General features: G+C 33.7%; 2 protein-coding genes across 6 annotated transcripts; both read right to left on the bottom strand.

Moving 5' to 3' along the window:
• Positions 1–449: 449 nt before the first annotated feature.
• Positions 450–11,172, bottom strand: LOC125072524 (sarcosine dehydrogenase, mitochondrial). Its single transcript, XM_047683162.1, has 16 exons — positions 10,990–11,172; positions 8,667–8,777; positions 8,304–8,446; positions 7,655–7,867; positions 7,454–7,577; positions 7,071–7,279; positions 6,495–6,678; positions 6,215–6,305; positions 4,816–5,068; positions 4,593–4,712; positions 3,658–3,800; positions 2,868–2,973; positions 2,264–2,412; positions 1,781–2,055; positions 1,221–1,387; positions 450–809 (listed from the first exon to the last, which is right to left on the bottom strand). The coding sequence occupies exons 1-16, from the start codon at positions 11,114–11,116 to the stop codon at positions 483–485; spliced, it is 2,742 nt and encodes a 913-aa protein (XP_047539118.1). The 5' UTR covers positions 11,117–11,172; the 3' UTR covers positions 450–482.
• A 595-nt stretch (positions 11,173–11,767) lies between these two features.
• On the bottom strand, positions 11,768–21,519 carry LOC125074555 (myotubularin-related protein 2). Of its 5 annotated transcripts, XR_007120144.1 has the most exons (15): positions 21,272–21,519; positions 20,749–20,937; positions 20,119–20,193; positions 19,857–20,042; positions 19,484–19,699; positions 18,964–19,100; positions 18,068–18,193; positions 17,220–17,301; positions 15,955–16,125; positions 15,395–15,602; positions 14,725–14,942; positions 14,163–14,334; positions 13,591–13,636; positions 12,152–12,153; positions 11,768–11,779 (listed from the first exon to the last, which is right to left on the bottom strand). XR_007120144.1 is itself a non-coding variant. In XM_047685895.1 (14 exons), exons 1-14 carry the CDS (start codon positions 21,395–21,397, stop codon positions 13,631–13,633), a joined length of 1,851 nt encoding a protein of 616 aa, XP_047541851.1. In that variant the 5' UTR covers positions 21,398–21,519; the 3' UTR covers positions 13,487–13,630. The 5 variants fall into 5 exon arrangements, 4 of the variants coding, with proteins under 4 accessions (XP_047541870.1, XP_047541840.1, XP_047541851.1 ...); XM_047685895.1 differs by lacking the exons at positions 11,768–11,779; positions 12,152–12,153 and having other exon boundaries at positions 13,487–13,636; positions 14,163–14,213; positions 14,275–14,334; XM_047685914.1 differs by lacking the exons at positions 12,152–12,153; positions 13,591–13,636; positions 14,163–14,334 and adding an exon at positions 13,402–13,408 and having other exon boundaries at positions 21,272–21,518.
• Positions 21,520–22,297: the final 778 nt, after the last annotated feature.

Raw genomic sequence — 22,297 nt, 5'->3', positions numbered from 1 at the left:
TTATACACTTAGTTTTGTTGTAATGTTAAGAGACTGTCAATTGATTGTAAACACGTGATGAGTTACTCCACTATACCGAATTGTTGTTGTCAGTTGAAATTATGAAATGTATAGTCAGTCCGTTCGGAACATCGGCAAGTGTAACAAGTGAATTGTGATTCTAAATAAATCTTGAAGTACAAAAGTGTGTTTTTCTGGAGACTGGAAAGCTCTGAGACTGGTTAAAACTTTGATTAGTTTTATTTTGTAGGGATCTATTATATTTGACAGTAAATCAAAAGGCTATATCGTAAAAGTAGGGTCTACACCCCACTATTACAAAGTTACAGATACTATTACAGAGTTCCCCGACCTATGTAGGGTCTATCCCTACCTCTGTAGGAAAATTCTCTAATGTTTAAATAAGACAACAACTTCATAGGGATAACAAAACAATAAAACAAAAACAGTTATAAGCTAAATATTTATTTAAACTGAGATCACTATTCACTACCACCTGCTCTCTCATTTTGGCCAGCGTGTGGTTCGTGCGTATTTTCATCCATGCCTAATTCTCCATAATTTCCGAGAAGCCTTTGACCGGTCGGATCAAAAGGCGATTTTAAATGAAGATTTGCTTTATACTTCTTCCCCATAACCTCAATTTCGTAATTGCCTTCTTTTAAGTACTCTTTCGTGACCACTGCGCCTTTGTTAGTTATGTAACCAATTCCAATGGATTTATCAATGAAGAACCCATAATCTCCCCTCCGCACATAACCGACGGGTTCACCATTTCTAAATATGGCTTCTTGACCGAATAATGCCACCTGAAATATGTTTAATAATTATTCAATAAATATTAATAAAAAATATAAACCAAACAATAATACTTCTTATGACTGGCCAGTTTGTGTTGGTTAGAATTACTGTCAAAAAATGGTTTAAGGACGACTACATGGAAATTAAAAAATATCTGAATTTGAACACTGAAAACTGTTAAAAATAATCTGTGGTAAATAATTGACAGGGGAAAATTGTGTGTGGATGTCAACTCTGCAGGGGAGACGAAATGCCTTTCAAAGTTATTAACTGACGACACTCAAATACATCTGAATTATTTATTCCAATTTTTATAACGCATAATAAATATACAGATATAAGAGTTAATAAAACTAATAAAAATACTTGGGGGATCATAAGCAATTGTTTACCATCTTAATTATTAAAACATACTTTACCTTATCATCGAGGGTTAGGAAAGCGTATTTCTTGGTCACTCCATTCTTTTTAGCTTTAGTGACAAATTCGTTGCCAATGTACTCGCCATCTTTACGACAGGTGAACCCCATATTCGATTCTATTGGGTTGTCATCAGTCCTCAAATCAACGTTCCATAAATGAAAACCTAAATTAAAAATTAATAAATAATTATACAAAGGTAACAGAAAATGAAGAATATAAGTTTGTATTTTGAAATATATATCCTACACAAAAGTGTGAGAGCTTAAATTTAAAATAATAATCATACATACATTTAAAACAACAAGTCCAACATATAACCCAATAATTGTGAATTTGGTTAAAGAAAAAAGTAATATTGATTTTAAGAATTTTAGACTATTTTAAAATAAATATTTTTTGTCCTTATTTTATTTTATTTCATTTCAACTGCTAAGCCGTGTGGCAGATACAGAATTAGCTTACGTACTTACTTTTCTATCTTTAATATATATCTTCTTAAGTGATTTACTTATATGCCGTCTGTTTTTTTTAAGACTTCAATATTATTTATCTTTACCTTTTTCCGCGCTAAGAGATGTCAACGCCCTCCACCCAGCGTTCTTCAAACCCTTCGCCTTCCTCAAAGCCTTATAGACTTGCACGGCGTGGGAGGACGGAATGTGAAGTTCCCAGCCTAGCTCACCGGCCCAAGACACACGCAGAGCTCGACAAGTATAAGCCTTATTGTCTGGAGAATTAGGCGCATTCGACACTTTAATACTTCGGTGCGTATGTAAGGGGAAAGCGTCGTTTGAAAGACCAGCGTCAGTGTATCGTTGCAGAATGCGCTGGCTGTAATTTAAATGTTTATATTTGATATTTGAATTAATGTATCGCTACTATCTGTATATAAACAGGCAATAAGAAAATAGTTCAGTACATTTTTCTCTTTTTTGAGAAAATACAAAGACAAGCCTGTTCAGAAGGATTTGTTCAAAAAAGGAGAAAAAGGTACACAACTGTTTTGTCTTTGTCTATTTATTTATAGACACTCAATTACCTGTCCGGGCCTTGTATACCTAAAATACAAAGCTGTTTGCTGACGTCTGTCAAATTTGCTCTAAGTTTGTTTTTATGTATGATTCGGCGAAGAATTGATGCTGTGTGGTTTGCGCTGAAACCACTCGTCACAACGTAGTATCCGCGACCCTGAGAATATATCAACCATATTCAGTATATCTAAGAATATGTATGTATAAAATTAAAAGTAAACGTATGCATTTTGAAATTAAATTACAGTTAATGTTTCCTCGTCTCTCTCAAAGGGCTAAATTCATAACATAGGACTTTCTTATGAACTATATAATTATCTACGTATTAAATATTAGCATATATTGTCACAGCCCGTCATAAATACATAGGTTGGGTTTTTGGAACCCAAGTTGGAAACTGAATGGTACACCTATTTAGGACACAATTACTATCATTGCTTACCAAATTTTCTTTTTTTATATCTTCATTCCTATTTTGTTGTGTTTTTTTTGTGGATTAAGTTACAACTTAGGTAATGTACAGAATTATTTTTAATTTTGTTTTTTTTTTTTATACTTTTATAATTGTGCCGTGTCCTAAATAAACATTTATTTCTTTCTATGTAAACTTACTTTAAATATAGGCTCATGTAATGCACCGCTGCCTCCGTCAAGAATACTAACTGTTAAGTCCGCCTCTACGCCGCCTTTTTCATTCAGGAGTAGGGTGTAGACTAATCTAAATCATGAAGAATCGATATAGGAATATTTTCAAACGATGCTCGTAGAAGCAATATGAATTAGACATAAACATTTTTAAAGATATGTAGAGGAACGAGTTTATGGGCACCGCCCATTGACACACTGTAAGAAGTATTAACCATTCCTTACATCGGCAATGCGCCAACAACCCTAGGATCTAAGATGTTATGTCCCTTGTGCGTTACACCGGCATAATCGCTTTTCAAACCTGAACACAGCAATACAGAGTATTGCTTCTTAACGGTAGAATATTTAATGAGTGGGTGATGCCTATCCGATCAGGGTACACAAAAATTAAATTCTACCACCAATTAAATCGGAAGGGCACTTGGTAAATTAAATTCAAAGAGCAATAATATACTATACAATACAATTTGGAAAATCCAGTAGCGCCCAACGCATATTCAATTGAAATAATATTTAGTTAATATAAGATTCTCAATTAAAAATATACTTATATGTGTTTTTAGACTATATCGATAATGTTTCTATCATATTAAATCAACGTGCAAAATATCCTCCGTAAACTAACAAGAGTATGATAATAAAAATAGTTGCCGAAATGAGGCAAAACTCTATCGATCGTAAATCAGTCTCTGATGTCCAATTACTATTATTTCGGATTCATTATTGAGACAGGAAATCGTTGAATAATAATTACCTTTCGGCTTTTCTTGATAGATCAGCTGTGAAGGCAAGTTCAGCGGTTCTTTGGGCGTCGGGTCCCGTCAAATAAAATTTTCCATAATAGGACATGTTGAATAATGCAGCTGCATTTCTACAAGCCAAAGCCTCTGAACCTATCTGAAAAAAAAATAGGAAATATTTTTATATAATGTTATCCTTCTGCCCGATTTATTTCACGGCGGATATCCTTATTTTATATATGTGCTTTTTAAGTAACTGTTGATAAAACTTGGGCTTGATTTGAATTTTTTGATAGTTTTTTTTTTATTGTACAGTTTGGAACTTGAACCAAGGACTTAGGGATCTGCAGCCTTATGCAACTAGCTAGGTAGACCAACGAGACAGATAATTAAATTTAGATAAAAAAATATTGCAATTTCCTTTTTTATGTGATGTCGTTGTTCTTAAAAAAATCATTTCGCCTTTATTCAACCTGATTACTCTTTCAGTTCTAAATATAATGACATCCACCATCTTATTTTATTTTGCCATGAATATTGGTGTGTTACACCAATATTCATCAATCATTGGTATATGTCCGTGTATTTAAAAATAGTAGGGATTTAAAAAAATGTTGTGTTTGTAAAAAAATGTTTACGTAGTTTACTTTATGTGAGTAATTCGTCATAACACCATCTTATTACCTTAATCTATGATTACAAGACTTAAAGTTTTGTGCCCAAAGAATTTAATAAGAGATTTTCTTAACGAAATTTTACTAAAATCTTATGGTACCATTTTACAATGAAATATTTTGTATTATAAGTGCTTATTATTATTAGCTTTGATATTTCATCTAGCAATTTGATGACCAACTACACAAAAGCTGCTGAAATATTATTGAGGGTTGAAGCTGCGACGGCGTTTGCTAGTTGGTACTTTTATAAAAATACCAAAAATCATATTTACTATGTCATGATGTTTCGAAAAGCCAAACGTGTAATCTCCTTTAAGAATGTCTTCGTATCGCTGATCTAAATTCCTAGGATATTCGTTGACACCGCCCCAATCGTATTGTTGAACTCGGATCTGAAATAAAACCAATACAATGACGCCAAATTCTAATAAATATTTAGTTTATCTGATATAAAATAAGCTTACGTCAGCTTTCAAAATACATTGAATTTCATACCTTTTCGCCAGGCATAAAGAAACCAGGTCGTTCCCAGCCAGCACGCGCTTGCATCACCGCTCCGTCATCTATCAGTTCTTGGTGCAAAGCATCATGGCTGGCGTCTCGGCCGGCGAGGGGTTCATCGTTAGGGAACACTATACTATAGTTGCGGACATATGACTCGTGACTGCTCTCCCGCACCCAATGAGCACGAGATAATTGGCCGGGCGTAAAACGGCATACGTCGAAGGAAAACATGTTGTAGTGTGGCCTGCAGCGTAAACAAATTTAAATTATATAAAAATAAATACATCAACATGCTATTCGTACTCGTATATTTATGAACGAGCTAAGATTTGTAACACAATCTGGAGCATTATCATCTATAATTGCAATAATAAATTAATTACAAATAAGCAACAAGGTTTTTATAAGTGTAGTAAAAATTTGAAACTTAAGATTTTACTTGAAATTGATGGACAGGCCAATTTTCGTGAATTGGACAAAAACACTATTGATTATTGCTTGTTTTTGTCAATTAAATGCTGAGCACAAATAATAATTATTTTGACTATTTGTTCTTTTTTATAAGTAGCCGTACTATGCGTACATGGGTTATGGTGCCATAACCACTTCGAAACCGCGCCTGTTCAGTAGGCAAAGAGTTATTTTGTTTAAGCGCGATATCAATGATTCGTAATAACTCATAAGAACAGCTTATAAGCATGTATGACTGCATTTTTTGTTAAATACATTGACTATACAAACATAAAAACATAAAAAATAACAAAGTTTTTCTAAATCATTTTTTAGAGCATATTTTATCAGAGCAAAGTATGCTATCCACTATTATCGACACATTGGATACTATATTTATTTGACATCTAATTATTAAATTCACTGTGCAAAGTTTTGTTTAAAATATGTACGCTTATGCCTTTTATTTATTTTATAAAAAAAAAATCAGTAGCATCAAGACCCGAAACATTACGTTTCGTTTTGTTTAAATTTCACTTCCGCACAGACTTTCTACTCATGTTTAATAACAACACGATAACATCATGTTTATACTTAATTTTATTTATCTAAGTATTTACAACATTACAAACAAATTAGCAATCTTAGAACGTCATCAACTAGGCCGTAAACATAAGTTATAAAAGAAGAATACTGCGATAACCTTAAGGGTGAACCATACGTCCAAATCTACTAAATTTTCGCAGATAAGACAACACGATATTATTAATAGGTATCTAATTGATAGAATGTTGTAAGTATTCCTGTTATTCATACAAGAAAGTATCGGTTTATAAGTTCATTAGATTTTTTGCAAGTAAACAATATCTTAAGCATTCTACAGCTGTTCCCATTTTACGGAGTTTTTCAATAAAAGCAGAGCTGTACTTTATAAATTTACCTTCCACTGATGATCCATTCTGCTAGTTGTATGGCTGTACCGGCAGAAAACATCATTCCAGCCGAGTTATACCCGCAGTTGTGGTAGAGTCCTAATAAATAAGGTATTTTTGTGTAATTATTAAATATTATATTTAGTATAAACTACTGACTTTATTGAAAATTCAACGTTTTATTATTTTCAAGAAAACTTATTAGAGACCAGAAACTACTTGAAAGTTATTTCTTGTTAATAAAATTTTGAAAGTCGATAATATATAACACAGCAAAATAAAACTTACCAAAGACATTAGAATCTTCCCCGAGCAATGGTTTATGGTCGGGTGTGAAAGATTCCGGGCCACATACTGTACTTTTAATACCAATTTTTCCTAACTTGGGACATAGTGAAGTAGCACTATTCATGTGTACACTAAACACATCCCAATCTAATTCATAAAGATGGAAATGTTGGTGTTCTGGAACCTGATACATTTCATATAAGTAGATGGAAAGTGTAAAAACAGTACTATAAATAAATCATAATAAATAAATATTGGACAGCATCACATACTCTAATCCCAATGTAAGTAGCTAAAGCACTTGTGCTATACAAAATCAGAGGTAATGACGGTACCACAAACACCCAGACCCAAGACAACACAGAAAACTAATGAACTTTTTCTACATCGATTCGGCTGAGAGTCGAACCAGGGACCTCGGAGTGGCGTACCCATGAAAACCGGTGTGAAAGCTCAAACGTCAGAATATCAGCTTTTCAATGTTTAAATTAATTGTGACGTGGCTATTTCCTAGCGATGTAAATCTGAAAATTGTTTTGAAATAAAAAATAAGATTTTTTTAGAAAACAAACTAACCTGATCAAGCAAAATAGGATTTTTTTCGTATCCCCCAATGTTACAACTTTCGCCCTGTATCTTGAAATAAAGGTTAACATCATGGTCTCTAACATTTGGACAACCGCGGATTTCTGGTATGCCATCGGAAACAACGTAAGCATGTTTAAATGGTACTATTGGTAAAGAAGGTACACCGGCAAATCTTGCTATACGCGGGCCCCATACACCTGAAAATAAATGCTTTGAACTAATTACATGAGCCGGGGATGTTTTTAAATATATTATCTAACATAGATTCTCAGTTAATGATGTCTTTATAATACGCAATAAAGGTATGTAGCTACAGGCTAAGGGTAGTTTAACTTTTTTTATTGAAATTATTAAAAATGTTTAATGATCACCTCCGCAATTCACCACACATTTTGTTTTAATAAAACCTTTTTCAGTATGAACGCCAGTCACTTCTTTACTTCCAAGCAAATTATGGGCATAATGGACATCGATAACGGGACAATCTTCGTATATCTGTAAATATATAATTTATGAATAATTTAAAAGTATTAGAAAAAGGCAAAAAACATCGCTTTTTTTTAAACAGTTACCTTCCCTCCGTTTTTGGATGCAACTTTAACAAGAGCATTGCAAACCATTGCTGGATCTATGGTTCCGTCTAGTGGTGAGTATAAAGCCATTTTGAAAACAGATGGGTCTAACAGTGGAAACAGTTTCTGGGCCTCATTTGGATCTAATATTTCACTTGGTATGCCCATTGATTTTCCTAAAGTATGTAACCTTAGATATTCTTCCGTACGCACCTAAAACAAAACATACTGATTATATTCTATTTCCATATCATAAATGGAAACTTTGTTTCTTATAAATATAGGTTTATCAGATCAACTCAGTTATTTTATTTAGTATGTATGTAACAACTTTATGCTATATTTTCCTAATAGTACATATTAGTAGGCGGACCGTTCCATTTGCCAGTGATCACTTGTGAACACTATTTTCCGTAGACATTGGTACTTTAAAGAGTATGAATCATTCATCATATCATCAATACGCCACCAACCTGGAGATGTTGTTTCCCTTGGGCTTTAGTTACGCTGGATAACTCACCGTTCAAATTAGAACAAATCAATAATAAGTGAATATATCACGAGTGGGTTAGTACTTACTCAAAAAGGCATACACAAAACTCTTTCACCGAGTTGCTTAAAATCAAATAAAGAATAATAATATGTTTACCCGACTCCGAGATATAAACATTCCACCATTGTTTATCCATCCCGCGTGATCTCCGGTCTCTTTCTCTAATGAATTGTATACTTCTCTAGAATCTTGTAGTAACCTAACCTCCAAGTCGCTTGGTCGAAGCGACCATACTAAACCTAAAATATGTATTTATATATATATATTGTAAATTAAATATATTAACATATCTCAATATATATATGAGGGGTACAATTACATTTACGATCTCTATATCTTTTGAACATTTGTTTAGCTTTCAATAAATTTTAGTTTTTTAAATATTTATATAGTTTTTTGTTGTTTTGGCATGTGTTTTGAATATCGATTAATTAAATATATGACAAAAAAATAACATACCCGCTGTATGCCATGTCGTTCCACTGGTTAACTTATTCCTTTCCAGTAATACCGCATTTACACCTCTCTTTGTTAGTTGGTATAGTGTATTACACCCAGCAATTCCACCCCCTAAAATATTATCCGGAATTTAGTACAGTGTTGAATATAGGACCTCGAGATCTGTAGTCGTATAAGCTAGCGATTGAGGCAAAAAAGGCCCGGCTTAACCGTATTCGCTAGTCACAGTAGCTGCCCAGAGTTAAAGACCCTTTCCTCGGAAATCACGTAAAGTCGTTGGTTCAACGCCATATCTATCTCTGGTCATTTCTAATTTCTATCCCATTGGATTACGACACTGAGGGTGTAAAGAGTGCATCTGTGTTTGCAAAAAAACTTGTGCTTTTTCTTGCGTAATAAGCTAGTCCTCGAGTCTGTCCTTATATTTGGTAAGAAGGCTTTTATAGTAAGTATAATGCCGCGATATTCCTATTTGTACTAGACAGCATACCTAGTTAGACTTATTCAAAATCCTAACAACGACTAAAGTGAATTAAAAAAAAAAAACAATTCAAAAAGACTGAAAAGACCAATAAGTCCTCGACAAATGGAATGATGACGACGCTACGAAGGAGAGAATCCTCTGTCTAACCTTCTCCCTCAAATTAGTTTTTTATTAATTTTATTGCATATGCAGTACATTAAAATGTTTAAAAGACACATAACCAATTAAGTCTCCTCATATTATAATAAAAACAAAGAAGCAGACCCGGTTTAAAATTATAAACTAATGCAATTCGAAGAATTTATCTAAACCAAAAAAACTAATTAAAACAAAAGTATTGTCTGTTATAAACTACCTCGACTTCTCCTTTTTCATTTATCGAATATCAATAAAAGCTCGACACGTTTTGGAAAGAATACACTTCCAAAAACCATTTTGTAGCGGGTGCTTCGCTGCAGTCAGTCTATGATAGGTCACTGACCGTAATCGTTAAGGATAATAATAATATAAATACCTGCTTATGTTCAGTAACAGAAATTATAATAGCTATACAATTTCTATATAAAACATCTCATTTACAATAATACATATTTTGAATCTATGACGTGAGATTGAAATATTACCATTAATTTAATTTTAATAAAGTTCCCATATCTACGTGTTCTTTGTTCAATTATTATTATTGCAAAATAATGATGCATCCCTGAACTTATTCTGATAACACCTGTCAGATCGCCGTTTACTGTTTACTATTTATTAATTAGTTGTTATACAAAATGAGACGCACGTGTAGTAATAATAACATTTGAGTTGTGACGAAGATTACAACGGTTGTAAGAATCTACATATACCTGGAAAGTATGTTTTAGATACCTATTGACAAAAGCAAAGTCCGCCATAGGTAGTGATCAGAGTTGATTTCATATGACCTCTAGTCTAGATCGCAATGACCGGTTATTAGCATCAAGTGTTATTTATTTATGTTTAAAGTCTACTATCATATTGGGTAGTTTACTTATCTACCAAGTACTTAATCTTTCTGATATAGTTCAGTGGATAGAACAGGTGATGTGTCAAGGAATAGCAAATTAAATGATACGTCATTTCAGTCGTTAACGAAGCTGTTTACGCCAAAATTCTGACCTTTCACATATTATGTATGTCTTTCTGTGGAAAAGAATGAAGTTGTTATATATATTTAGCCGGGCTCTGTACACAATACATACAAATCCTTTTATTATTATATATATGTAATTTCTTCGAGGTAATTAAAAATATCATAAAACGTATATATTATATACATTTCTATTTACTTCGAAATACCACTGACAGACAGATCACGAGATCTCCGAAATCTTCGATTTACTTGAAATTTAGCATAGTTCACTCTTTTCGCGATGTAGACTCACTGGGAATAGCGTGCGAACCAAACAAAACCAAAACAGCTTTACTTATTTTCCGAGGCACAAAAATATCCGTCTTTGAAAAGCTTTTATTTTTTGATTAGCCTGACCCGAGATTTGAACTTCTATGATTGCATGGTTGCCCCAATTATGCTTTTTTCTTAAACGTATACAGGCAGAGTTGATGGTAAGTAGTCACCATCGTCCATACATATTGGCAATGTTAGAAATATTAAGCATTCCTTACATCATCAATGCAGCGCCAACCATCGGTACCATGATGCTATGTCCCTTGCGCCTTTAGTTACACTGATCTGCGGCGACCTCATAATAAGTATTTTTGATGAATCGTTGTTTAAGTTGATAAGCTTATTGCCTTTAAATAAACATATTATTTGTTATCAAGCGTATTTCATCACTTCTAAATTGTACTTACCAATAACGACTACGTCAGCTGAAGTGACCAGTTCCTTGCTTGTCGAAAATAATCTTTCATTTCTATGTAATTTTAAATAATTTTTGGCTTTGTATCTGATACATTTATCTCTAATGACTTTAAACATATTTAAATAAAAATAGTTGTATCACAGTGATGTAAGCTCTTCTGCAGTAAAGCGACAAATAACAGCAAGATGAAATAAACAGAGATAAACGTCGTCAAAATATTATCATCTACAAGCTAAAGTTCAATCACCATATATTTATTATCAAATAATTTATTACATGAAGAAAAGAATCAGTTGGCAGATTATAGCGACCTTTGAAAATTATATTAATTATTTTGAACATTACGTATTTTTAGAATTGTAAACACAAGTTCACAGTTCAAGCCTTACAAACACCAAGCTGCTGAGAATTTCTTGCCAAAAAAATTCAATGTTTCTTATTGGATAGACCCAAGATTAAATTGGAAGCTTGGAATCTGTAGCCGTATGATATAGCCATTAGAAGGGCCCATGGTGATTGGGCGGCTTATTAGGGATTCCTATCCACTAAAACCACTGCGGTGGCCAAATCCAGTGGGAAAAATCCAGATCCCCCCCCCCTCCTTGCTAGTGCGTACGGGAGCAGGGGGCCATCCCGGCTGCCGTCCTCCTCAGGACCGTCTGAAATAGGAAACGTGACCCCCTAACCTCACTCGTCCACGATCCCAGGGTCAAGTCCTATCTTATAAGCTCTGGACGTCGGTACTGTGGGCGAGCCAAGACGCCGAGCGGCGCTCTTCCCTGCATGGAGCATCACGATTGCTCGCTTTGATTTTCCTCTCTGTGTTCCTCGCGAGGCACGCCACCAGCGTAAGCGATGTCCTGCTGTTGTCCGCGCCACTCTGGTGACATACCGTCCTGGCTAAGCTTTTCACTAACCTAGAGTAAGTAACGTTCGTTTATAAAAATAAAAAGAAATTAAGTTATAGTACCAAAATTCATTATATTTCTTTCCTTTGGTGTGTCAACTTATTAAACATACTAGGTAGTAGCCTGTGTTAAGAGGCTCACTGCTGTTAATGATCTATGGATACACATGTTGCTGAATGTTATCCGACAGACTGAGGTTTCTTCACGATATTTTTATTTAAATTATAAATTCACTAAGTACACGAGTACTCAGTGGTGCTTTGTCTGAATCTGGTGTGTTATAAATCACGTGTAACTCGGCCTTGCCTCATACACAACTTTTTTTAAAAGTTTTTTTGTATTTATTACGATTTTAAGCGAACGTAATTTTGTACTGACTTCTTATCGTATGTGTTGAAGATAAAATTATAAACCTACCTACAAAACGGTCGTGTGGCAATAATAATTTCTAGCATTGACCTATTTACCTACAGCAAGAGGTTTAAACATTTTTAGATACATATTATGTAAATTTGAAAATATTGCGAAGTAGTAAATCTACTGTATTTGTATAGAGTATATTATGTAATTCTGCTTATTAGTGAAATTACTGTTTCTAAACAACTAAACAATTACAAATTGAAGTGTCTCGTTACCACAATATGTTTAAATATAAAATCTACCTAACTGGTAGGTAGTTTATTTCTGTATATACCATTGAACTAGTTTTAGAAATTAGTAAAAAGTAATAAAATGTTCTATATGCAAATGTCATTGTCTTTTAAGTCTATGTATGAATAGAGTTAAGAGTGTTTATGATGGATTAGCCGTTTTCACGAAACATATTAAAGGGATTGTGAGCCAAATATTTATCAGCTACTTAAAAATACTTGCTAAAAATACTGTACAAAAGATTACTACGAATAAACAAATCATACATAAACATTACGGATATTTGAAAAAAATAATTGAAAATGCATGTTATCAAAAAGTTCTATTAAAAATGTGGACAAGTTTTTACGGTAAAATTACTCAAGAAATCGTAAGCACCGTTAACTTTACGGTGACAATCGATTTTGATATTTAACTCAAAGTTTTTATTTTTTATATTTTAGCTGTGTATATATACCATTTATTTCAGTAATTTCTTATGATTCGTATATCAATTTATTTTCCATACAATTGAAAACAAAACCTATACAAAAAATAACAGCAAATGTATTGTATTTGGCGACAATTGGAATACTTATCAATATTATAATTGGACTACTTTGCAAATCGGTGGTAGATTTACATTTAATTCAACTCTGTAACATGTCGATTCAAGTTCTTTTATGTGGGTCGCTAGCTGAAAAATAAAAATAAAATGTCTAAAGCTACTTCAAAGAAACAAGAAAATTCATACAAAATAAAAATAACTCAATTGGGATCATACGTTTTATAGGAACTTTAATACAAAAATAAAAAATCAACACATCATTAAAAGCTATAATATTTATTTATAATTGAAGAACAATCTTACTCATTTTATGCACTTAGAAACATTAATTTTACATTGATTTCAAAAATAACATATAAAATAAACAAGTCTTTAAAATAATAATATTAATAATTTGTTGTTATTTAATACTAGCTCGGCTATTTAAAAGGTCTTATCAAATAAATTTAATACTAATTTAATATGTTTTATTATAAGAATGTATTCTAGAGGCAGCTTTCTGGATTTCAGAAAATGCGAAAAGATTAAATCTGTAACAAAAAATATTTATATATATAAACACAGGATTGTATGTATAATAATTAATGCACATTATAAGGCGAGATTTTAAACCTTCCCGGCCCAAAAAAGAAAAACAATGACGAAACATTATTGTGTTTTTTGTACTGAAGTAGGAAGCCGAGATGGAGCTAGTTACTTAATAAGCACATCTATACCTTTTATATAAAAAAAAATGTTGGTGTAATTGTTTGAGGATACTAGGGCTGTCCGAAACCATTGGACCGAACATCATGAAGGTGGCTAATCAATAGTTCTCCCATATAAAATATATTATTTTTTACAGTCAGTCAACAACCCGACCCGGGTTGATAAAATTTTAATATTATAGATAAATACTCAATTTTTCTGACAAGAAATTCTCAGTGTCATTCCAAAGTCCGGTAGCACATAGAGCCTTTGGTGACGTACCAAAACTTTTCCGGTCTGTTTAACTGTATATATGATTTGCGGGAGAAGAGTACGAGAACAGGAAATGCACACGATGCGCTAACTAACCATGTAGTCAGTCGGGAGTGGGGCGCTAGGCGTGGTGCGGGCTGGCGACGCGCGGCGGCGTGAGGCCGCGCCGCAGCTGGCGCGCCGCGTGGTCGCCCGCCGCCGCGCCCGCCGCCGCCTCCAGCTGCGCGCGCAGCGCCACCAGCTCGCGCGTGCGCTGGTAGATGGGGTCCTGGCGAATGCGCGCCCACATCGAAACGGTTCACAATAGCTATGTATCATTTCTCCATAAATCCCTTATATCGATATAAACGGTTAGGCAATAATTATATTAGCCGTAAATTTTGTCGTGACGACAAATGCTAATACCGATTTTCTTAAATAAGTTAATAATTTAAATATTTTTTATTGTATTAAGACAGCATCCGGCCAAATTGGCCACCTCGCTGAAATGGTCACCCATAGTTGCCAATGAAAAATAAAATTAATCCTCCTACTTAAAAATATAATATAAATGCATCTTACTTTATTATTGTAGAATATTAGATAATAGTGTGGTACCGTCCCACACAAGCTTGAACAAAGCCGTACTATATATGTCCTACTTATACCAAAAATATACCTGTTGCCGCATGGTTGGATTCCATCTACAGTACAGTGCTTTCCAAAGTTTGATAATTCTCAGTGACGCAACCGGAACTAACACCATCTGTGGCCTCGAGTACTGTGACGGAGGTGTATTTGGACTGAACGATGAGGGACCCCAGTACAATGGATTGAGGTATAGATTCTGACGACTGTTGATGTAAGACCATAGTGATACAGTCTTTGTTTTCACTTCTATAAAGATAAGAAATGTATACATTAGTACTAGTGTATAAATAAATAACATTTGTATAGTTTGACGTCAATATTACCATCTGAACACAAGAATGAAACACTCTGTACCTACATGTAGACCATAAAACTGAGTCTCGAAAATTAGTAATTTGTGAAAATAAGTGCATACACTTAAAATGTTTATCACGGGAGGAAAATGACAAACATTACTTGGACTCGCACTAATAGGCAAAAAATTAAGTAAGAAAACGAATCTATACTAATATTACAATCGCGAAAGTAACTCTTTCCGTCTGTCTGTCCGTTACTCTTTCACGGCCAAACTATTGAATCGAATTTGATGAAATTTGGTATGAAGCAAGTTTATTGTGCCTTACACCTGACGACCAAAACCTAAAACATGAGTAAAGCCGCGGACGACAACTTGTAACATATATAAATGAAACACTCACCTTCCCTATACCTCTCTCGCTCGGTATTGAAGAGGAAAGTCCCGAAGCGGCACGAGTAGAGATGATCGACGATGGTGATGAGCAGGCGCTCGGTGAACTCGAAGGCGGTCGGGAACTGCTGCTGCAGCTGCCACACGCAGTCCACCCACTGCACGAACACGGGCGAGCGGTCCGCGTCCGAGTGCCGCTCGTCGCCGTGCCCGATGCGCTGCAACACCACGTCCTCGTCTGATGTATCTCAGGTTAGCGAAGTGTGCGAGTTACAGGGAAGCGATCTGACTGGAATGCTTGTGTTCCAGGATTAGTTCCCAGCTAACATATTATAGTATAGGAGCATTATTTTTGCTCGGCTGCTCTTTGCTTGATAATAATTATAATCGACTCTACTCTGCTAAAATTATAACAGTATTTTGTTGAAGTCCAGAAATTTGCGTACAAACATAAATTCATTCTCTAGTCCTCCAATCTTATAATACAAATTTCGTCGCGACCAGAGACACATCAGGACCAATGACTTTACCTTGAAACAAGCATGAATCTTAAATAGAAGTTCTACTTACAAGTTGAAATTTATGGCCAAAGGATAGCCATTCCTTTTCAATGAGCACTTGGAAGCCTCTCAGCGTTCGGTAGTAAGGATCTAGCATGAGCATGGCCAGCGCTGTCAGCTGCGCAGTCCGGTCCCAGCCATCTGAACAGTGCACTAAGACTGACGTTTTGTGATTCTCCACCTAAAATAAAAAAAAATTATACATATGTTTACTTTTTATAAATTATTATATTACTTTGAAGGGCGAAGTTATCCAGTATAATTGTATCTCATGTGTCTGTACTCCGGGGACAAAAAATATTAGAACCTAAGGGTAACATTACTTGCCCATCTGATATATCGCTGATATGAAAAAGTGGGATCTAACATCTCACGCTTATGACTCATTAAGCTTTAATGAACAAGGTATTCTTATGAATAAATATACATATATTATATATTTTTTTAGCATTAGCAGCCCGTAAATGTCCCATTGCCGGGATAACGGCCTCCTCTCCCTTTGAGGAGAAGGTTTGGAGGAAGCATATTCCACCACGCTGCTCCAATGCGGGTTGGCGGCGGCGGCGGTGGTTGGCGGAAAATTAGACACATGCAGGTTTCCTCACGATGTTTTCCTTCACCGCCGAGCACGAGATGAATTATAAACACAAATTAAGCACATGAAATTTCAGTGGTACCTGCCTGGATTTGAACCCGAAATCATCGGTTAAGATGCACGCGTTCTAACCACTGGGCCATCTCCATTATATATGCAAAGGCTATATTTGAAGAAAAACACGATATAGTATTTTTCCATTGGTACTGAACCAATTTACCTAAAGCTAGATGTTAGCTTTGGATAGATTAGATTCAAAGTCTCTCAATTACTTGTACCATGTCCGAATATAAGTTGAATTATTTATTTTGACAACATTATATGATATTATTTTGATATAAACGATAATATGTATTTTCATTATTCCGTTTATGTAAATTATTTTTAAATGATAAATATATTCTTAAACAAAGTTACCACGTTTTTATAATTTTTTTTTATTAGAAACATTGTTTTGCAAAAATACGCCAAAAAACATTAATATTATCCAATATTTTGAGGACATGGTAAAAAACACGAATTGAAAACTAATTGCATTAATTGAGTTTAGAAGTGCAATAACCTTGTTTATTTTTCCAATAAAAATACCCCGCAACGGTGACTAACGCGCAAAAGGTCAGCGCGTAAACAATTATATCATGACAGAGAATAGCAACTGAACAGAATAATATTTCCATTACCTTATCAACAATGCGGACCGCTCCCGCCAGTATGCATTTGATATGTTTCAGCCAGCAACTTGCTTCGATACCACTGAACCACCTGAACAAAATATTATTAAAAATTATTTATATGATAAGATAAATCTATACTAATATTATCTATAAGCGATATAGCGAAAGTAACTCTGTCTGTCTGCTGCCCTTCAACTTAACTGAATTTGTTGAAATTTGGTAGGAAGCATCATTGAACCCTAACGAAGGACATAGGCTACTTTTTTTAAGCCTAACATCTCACACCCCTAAAACTCGAACGAAGCCGCGGTCGCCAACTAGTTACATATAAATAGTACAACGAACAACTTAATCTTTATCATTGTTATTAAAAATTATTACGTATTTATTTATATTGTATACACAGCATATTCAAACTCACAATTTATTATTAATTTATGATTTTCAATCGTTTAAAATATATATAATAGTAAATAAGGTTAAATTACCATAACAATACTTATACAGTTTGAGGTATTATCTGTAAGATATATCTGAAAATGAATACTTAAAAGTAAATAGTTTTGACACAATTTGTTTATAGTGACCATAGCCTGATTATACAAATGCAAAAGTCACTCTATCCATTACGTCTTCACGCTTAAAAAGCTGAACATATTTTGAAGAAATTTAATATGGAGATAGATTGAATCACGGGGCTATTTTTTTAATCCATCCTTCGAGGGGGTAAATAAAGGTTGGTTTGTGTGCTATAGGTAAAGTTTTATAAATTTTACATGGATAAAGCCTATAGGTACAGCTAAAAGGTACTTAATATTTGTTTTGTTTAACTATATAACTTATTTTATTCTCACCTCGTTTGATCAATTTGTGGAAAGCAAAGTTCTTTCAGCTTCCTCAAGCTCTCCCTCATCACGTGAATGTTGTGTATGTCGAGAAATACAAGTTCAGCATTCTGATACGCGTCCTCTGATTCGTATCTGAAATAAATATATCGCCCACATTAATTCAAATAATTATGATCTCTATTCTCGTCTATTTACTATCTTCTACTAAATCTACACATGGTTGGTGATTTTCACCATTATATAGAAAAAATAACAGATAGATTTTTACTTTAAAAGACTTTCGTAGTTCATGTGGTAATAGAAGACAAACATATATTCTACTAAAAACCATAACAGGAAAAAAACCAAATAAACAACATTTGACAGCAAATTGACGTGATATCGTAGGTTGAGAGCTTGATTAATCCATGATATTCACTATGGATTTGCGAAAAATTGGCGTTTTGAACGTCGACGAAACTGTTATCGGAAGTAAAATTAAAGTGGAAATAAGTAGTTAAGTGTAATAGTGTTGTATTAAAATTAAAGGTCATATTAATCATAAACTCTTAGTAGTGCACAATATAGTGTTATTAGAAAATCGCATGAATTACGTAAATCTAAGGTTTGTTTAACTTTTCGCCTACTTCCATTGGAATAGGGTGTAATTATTTATTGAAATTATTTATAAAGACATTAATTGATATGTCAGGCATGTTCTACTTCTTGCTTTGTTTTTAAAACACTAAATGCCAAGCCAAACATCATGATTATATCTCATTGAATCCATAAACACATCCACAATCCATATTTTTGCAGAATGCTGGATTAATCTCTAAATCTTGTCTTTGACAGGAATTTTAGGCATAGTAATGACATTTACAGGCTATAACTTTATATATTAGTAAAGAATATATACAGACCCGCCGCCTTTAGCCTTGTTAGCGATTGCATTCGCACTTGGCCTTGCATCCATAATAAATAATTTATGCGCCTGCGCATTGGCGTCCATAATCAATTGGATGTACCTTTCATCTTCTCTACTACGTTTACCGCTCACCTAAAAAAAGTAAAGTAAAATAAGCGTAAGAAACGTGGGCGCGATCGAGAAAATACAATGCAATGAGAAAATATAATCAAATTAAAAATAAACTAATAAACAGAAATTACACATAATACATCATTAATTTTTATTCTACAAAAAACATTTAAAATATTTAAGTTAGAGTCCGACTAAACATTCCGTTTCGGCCACGTTTAGACAGAAAACCACTTTCGGCCGATATTGGCCGAAGTTTTGGCTGAAGCCGATAGTTTCGAGTAAGCGCTGAAATTGAACGAACTGTAACCATTGCACTATAACGCAATGGAAGACACTTGGCGTACATTCTAAAATTAAATTATTTCAGACGCTAAAAATAACAATCGAATAGTACACCTTACCCCAACTAGAGGCTGACTACATCTGGTGATAGTGGCTTGTGAGCTCGGATGTATCCAAGCCAACACTGGAATACGTCCCCTGGAGCGGAACGCCGCTACCGACCGAAGCAAGTCATCATTAGCAGCGGTTGGTACTGCCCATACTGCTGGATAACTATCGCATATCTCATACTTGTCATTTATACGAGTTATGCGCCACATATCATTGTTGACGCCCTGAAAATTATACATAATGTAAAAAGGTCTTATAACCAATATTGAATTTCAATAAACATATTTGGTAATAATTATACTAAGTCTGCAGCCTTTAAGCTAGCCGAATTAAAGAGTCCTACAGATAAAACATAAATCTATACAATGACAATAATCTTACCATTCTTCTCAATTCAGCAATTGGTTCGTACACATTCCATCCATCCTCTGGAAAACTCTCTGAATAACTATAAGCAAATATCGGTTGTCTGTGCGATAGAGGAAATGCAAGTTGCTGCAACTTCTCAAATATTCCACGACGAGAGTGGTTCTCTTGTTTGTGCGCAAAACGTAAATTACGCATATCCTGTGGAATAGATTATATTGATTCACTATTCTATTGTTAGATTAGTATGAATTATTTTATTTAAATAGATACATACTTTACAAAATACTTCGATACCATATGAATTTTCACCTTTAGATGACGCTCCACCTACTTTTTCAATACGAGAAACCTGCATTGAAACAAATAAATCTTATGTATAGAGAACAAACTTAACTTTATGCATTATTATCATCATTATTAGGCATAATTAGCAAGTACAATATGATCTTGTTTTTTATGTATCCATTGTACCAATTTTGTAAAATGATTGTAACAAAGTACTTTGTTTATTCAAATAATCTTATATTGTCAATATAACTACTGAAAAGATGGTGTGATCTTTGGATATAAATCTCTTTATTGTACACTAATTCTCATTAAAGCATAAAAAACAAATATAAAAAACAAAAAATATAACCAGAGATTGGATTGTGTAACTGTACATTAGCTTTCTGAATTTGTTTTTTCTTTTCCAAGATACAGAATGAAAGGAAACAAAAGCCTTATGCCAGAAGAAATTTTGCCATGTATATCAACTAACTAACTAACATACAATAGTGCAGCATAGTAAATAGGGTACTATACTTTATAAAAGAGATTTTGGTATTGCTGTGGGATTTATTCAATCTGTAATTTAACTTTAATGTAGTTTGTCATGATAAATAATTAATATAAGATTACTTACAACTCCAAGGGGTACACTAAGTGTGGTCTGCAGCGATGTTGGCTCTGTAGGCCTGAAGTGCAGCTGGTAATTTGTAACTTTGAGGACACCCCGGGATGGACCACTGTATGGACACAGGTACGTCACATCTCTTGCCACACCCATCACTTTTTCTCCATCCAACAACTGTATGTCTCCTAAGACATGAGTCTGAAATATCACAATTTATAAAATTCATATTGTTCATAAACTTTTATATAATGATTATTGAAAAACATATATGTACAAGCCTTTAAAAGCTCATTTTGCTCTCTGTGGCTAAGTATGCGATTCACAAATAAACAAATATGAATTGCGCGGTTTTTACTCATCGTTAATCGTATTTAAATAGTATAACGACACAATATTCCGAGTAGTTAGTGAACACTTAACAATAGACCATCGGGCATTAAGCCCTACAAATATTATTTTAAAGCTTCAGAAAATGGGTGCGCAACAGTTATAAAATTCAATAAGCATAAATTAATCCTTTTAGGAAACTTACGGAATCTTGTCCGTGTTTAGAATTCAATGAACTTGATTTGGAATCCGAATCCAATGAATCAGAACTAGCATTTTTAGAAAGAGAAAAATCTGAATTTAACAGTTCTGAACTGTTGTGTTTATCCATGACTTTCTAAAGTATTTAGAATATTCATACAACGTGATTGGATGCTAAGAAAATATGTTTACACTGTCATTAGTAATTTATACAAAAATAGTATCAAATATGATAAATATAACGATGACAGATAGCAGACATTAGAAAATTATATATGACAACTATGACATTTACTACAAATTATGAATTGACAACTTAGATAAAGTGCTGCCACATCAAATAAATACATAATATCGTTATATATAAAGTTAGGCTTAGAGTATACAATAAACAAAGTTTCAGTTCAGTTATATGCTTCTTCACATTCAAATAAATGAATATTTAATGAAATATGATTTTATATTGGATTATTTAAAAAAAATGAATTGCATTAAAACGTTATAGACTAAGAATTTGTTACTAAAATTCTGTTAGATTAAATAACTTTCCATCAAATATGAACATGTAGTATCTGCAGTGTAAGTTAGCAATGTAAGCTGAGAGACATTTGCTATGCACATAATAAATGTGCACACTAACTTAAATCACAGAAAAGAGTCACAGTCAACTGGAAGTATGCTCTACTACATATTCCCGATTCCAAATAATGATGACATTTATTATATATTGTATACAGTTTAAGTCAACTGCCTTGCTAACTGGCTGAAACATTTCTATAATATTAGACCCTTCAATTCTATGCTCTATTTTGCTTTGTGATTATACAAAAAAAAATTGGAACCCTGACTAAGCTAACCAAGTCTAGACACTAGACCAATGAAGCGCGTAAATACATATTTAGGAAAAATTGAAACTCTAATATAATTAAAACGAATGTAATCTAAATTCCTATGATTAACTTATATCATGAGTGTATTATTAACTTAAACATAGTATTTTTGTGTTAATATTTAAACTGTATTATGCATC

This window comes from Vanessa atalanta, chromosome 2 (assembly GCF_905147765.1).
Source record: "Vanessa atalanta chromosome 2, ilVanAtal1.2, whole genome shotgun sequence".
In the NCBI taxonomy this organism is placed as follows: Eukaryota; Metazoa; Arthropoda; class Insecta; order Lepidoptera; family Nymphalidae; genus Vanessa; species Vanessa atalanta.
Note: the sequence above shows the minus strand (reverse complement) of the source record. Positions and strands in the feature narration are given on the sequence as shown.

What these genes read in the sequence shown, in the direction of transcription:
- LOC125072524 (XM_047683162.1), bottom strand. Translation starts at nt 11,116, where the DNA reads ATGTTTAAAGTCATTAGAGATAAATGTATCAGATACAAAGCCAAAAAT. An exon ending in GAATGGATCATCAGTGGAAG is followed by an intron (nt 5,069 to 6,214) that starts GTAAATTTATAA and finishes TTTACGCTGCAG; the next exon opens with GCCACACTACAACATGTTTT. An exon ending in TCTTTATGCCTGGCGAAAAG is followed by an intron (nt 4,713 to 4,815) that starts GTATGAAATTCA and finishes GTTTTATTTCAG; the next exon opens with ATCCGAGTTCAACAATACGA.
- LOC125074555 (XM_047685884.1), bottom strand. Translation starts at nt 21,397, where the DNA reads ATGGATAAACACAACAGTTCAGAACTGTTAAATTCAGATTTTTCTCTT. An exon ending in TTGCTGAATTGAGAAGAATG is followed by an intron (nt 19,700 to 19,856) that starts GTAAGATTATTG and finishes TATAATTTTCAG; the next exon opens with GGCGTCAACAATGATATGTG. An exon ending in CGGTCCGCATTGTTGATAAG is followed by an intron (nt 16,126 to 17,219) that starts GTAATGGAAATA and finishes TTTTTATTTTAG; the next exon opens with GTGGAGAATCACAAAACGTC.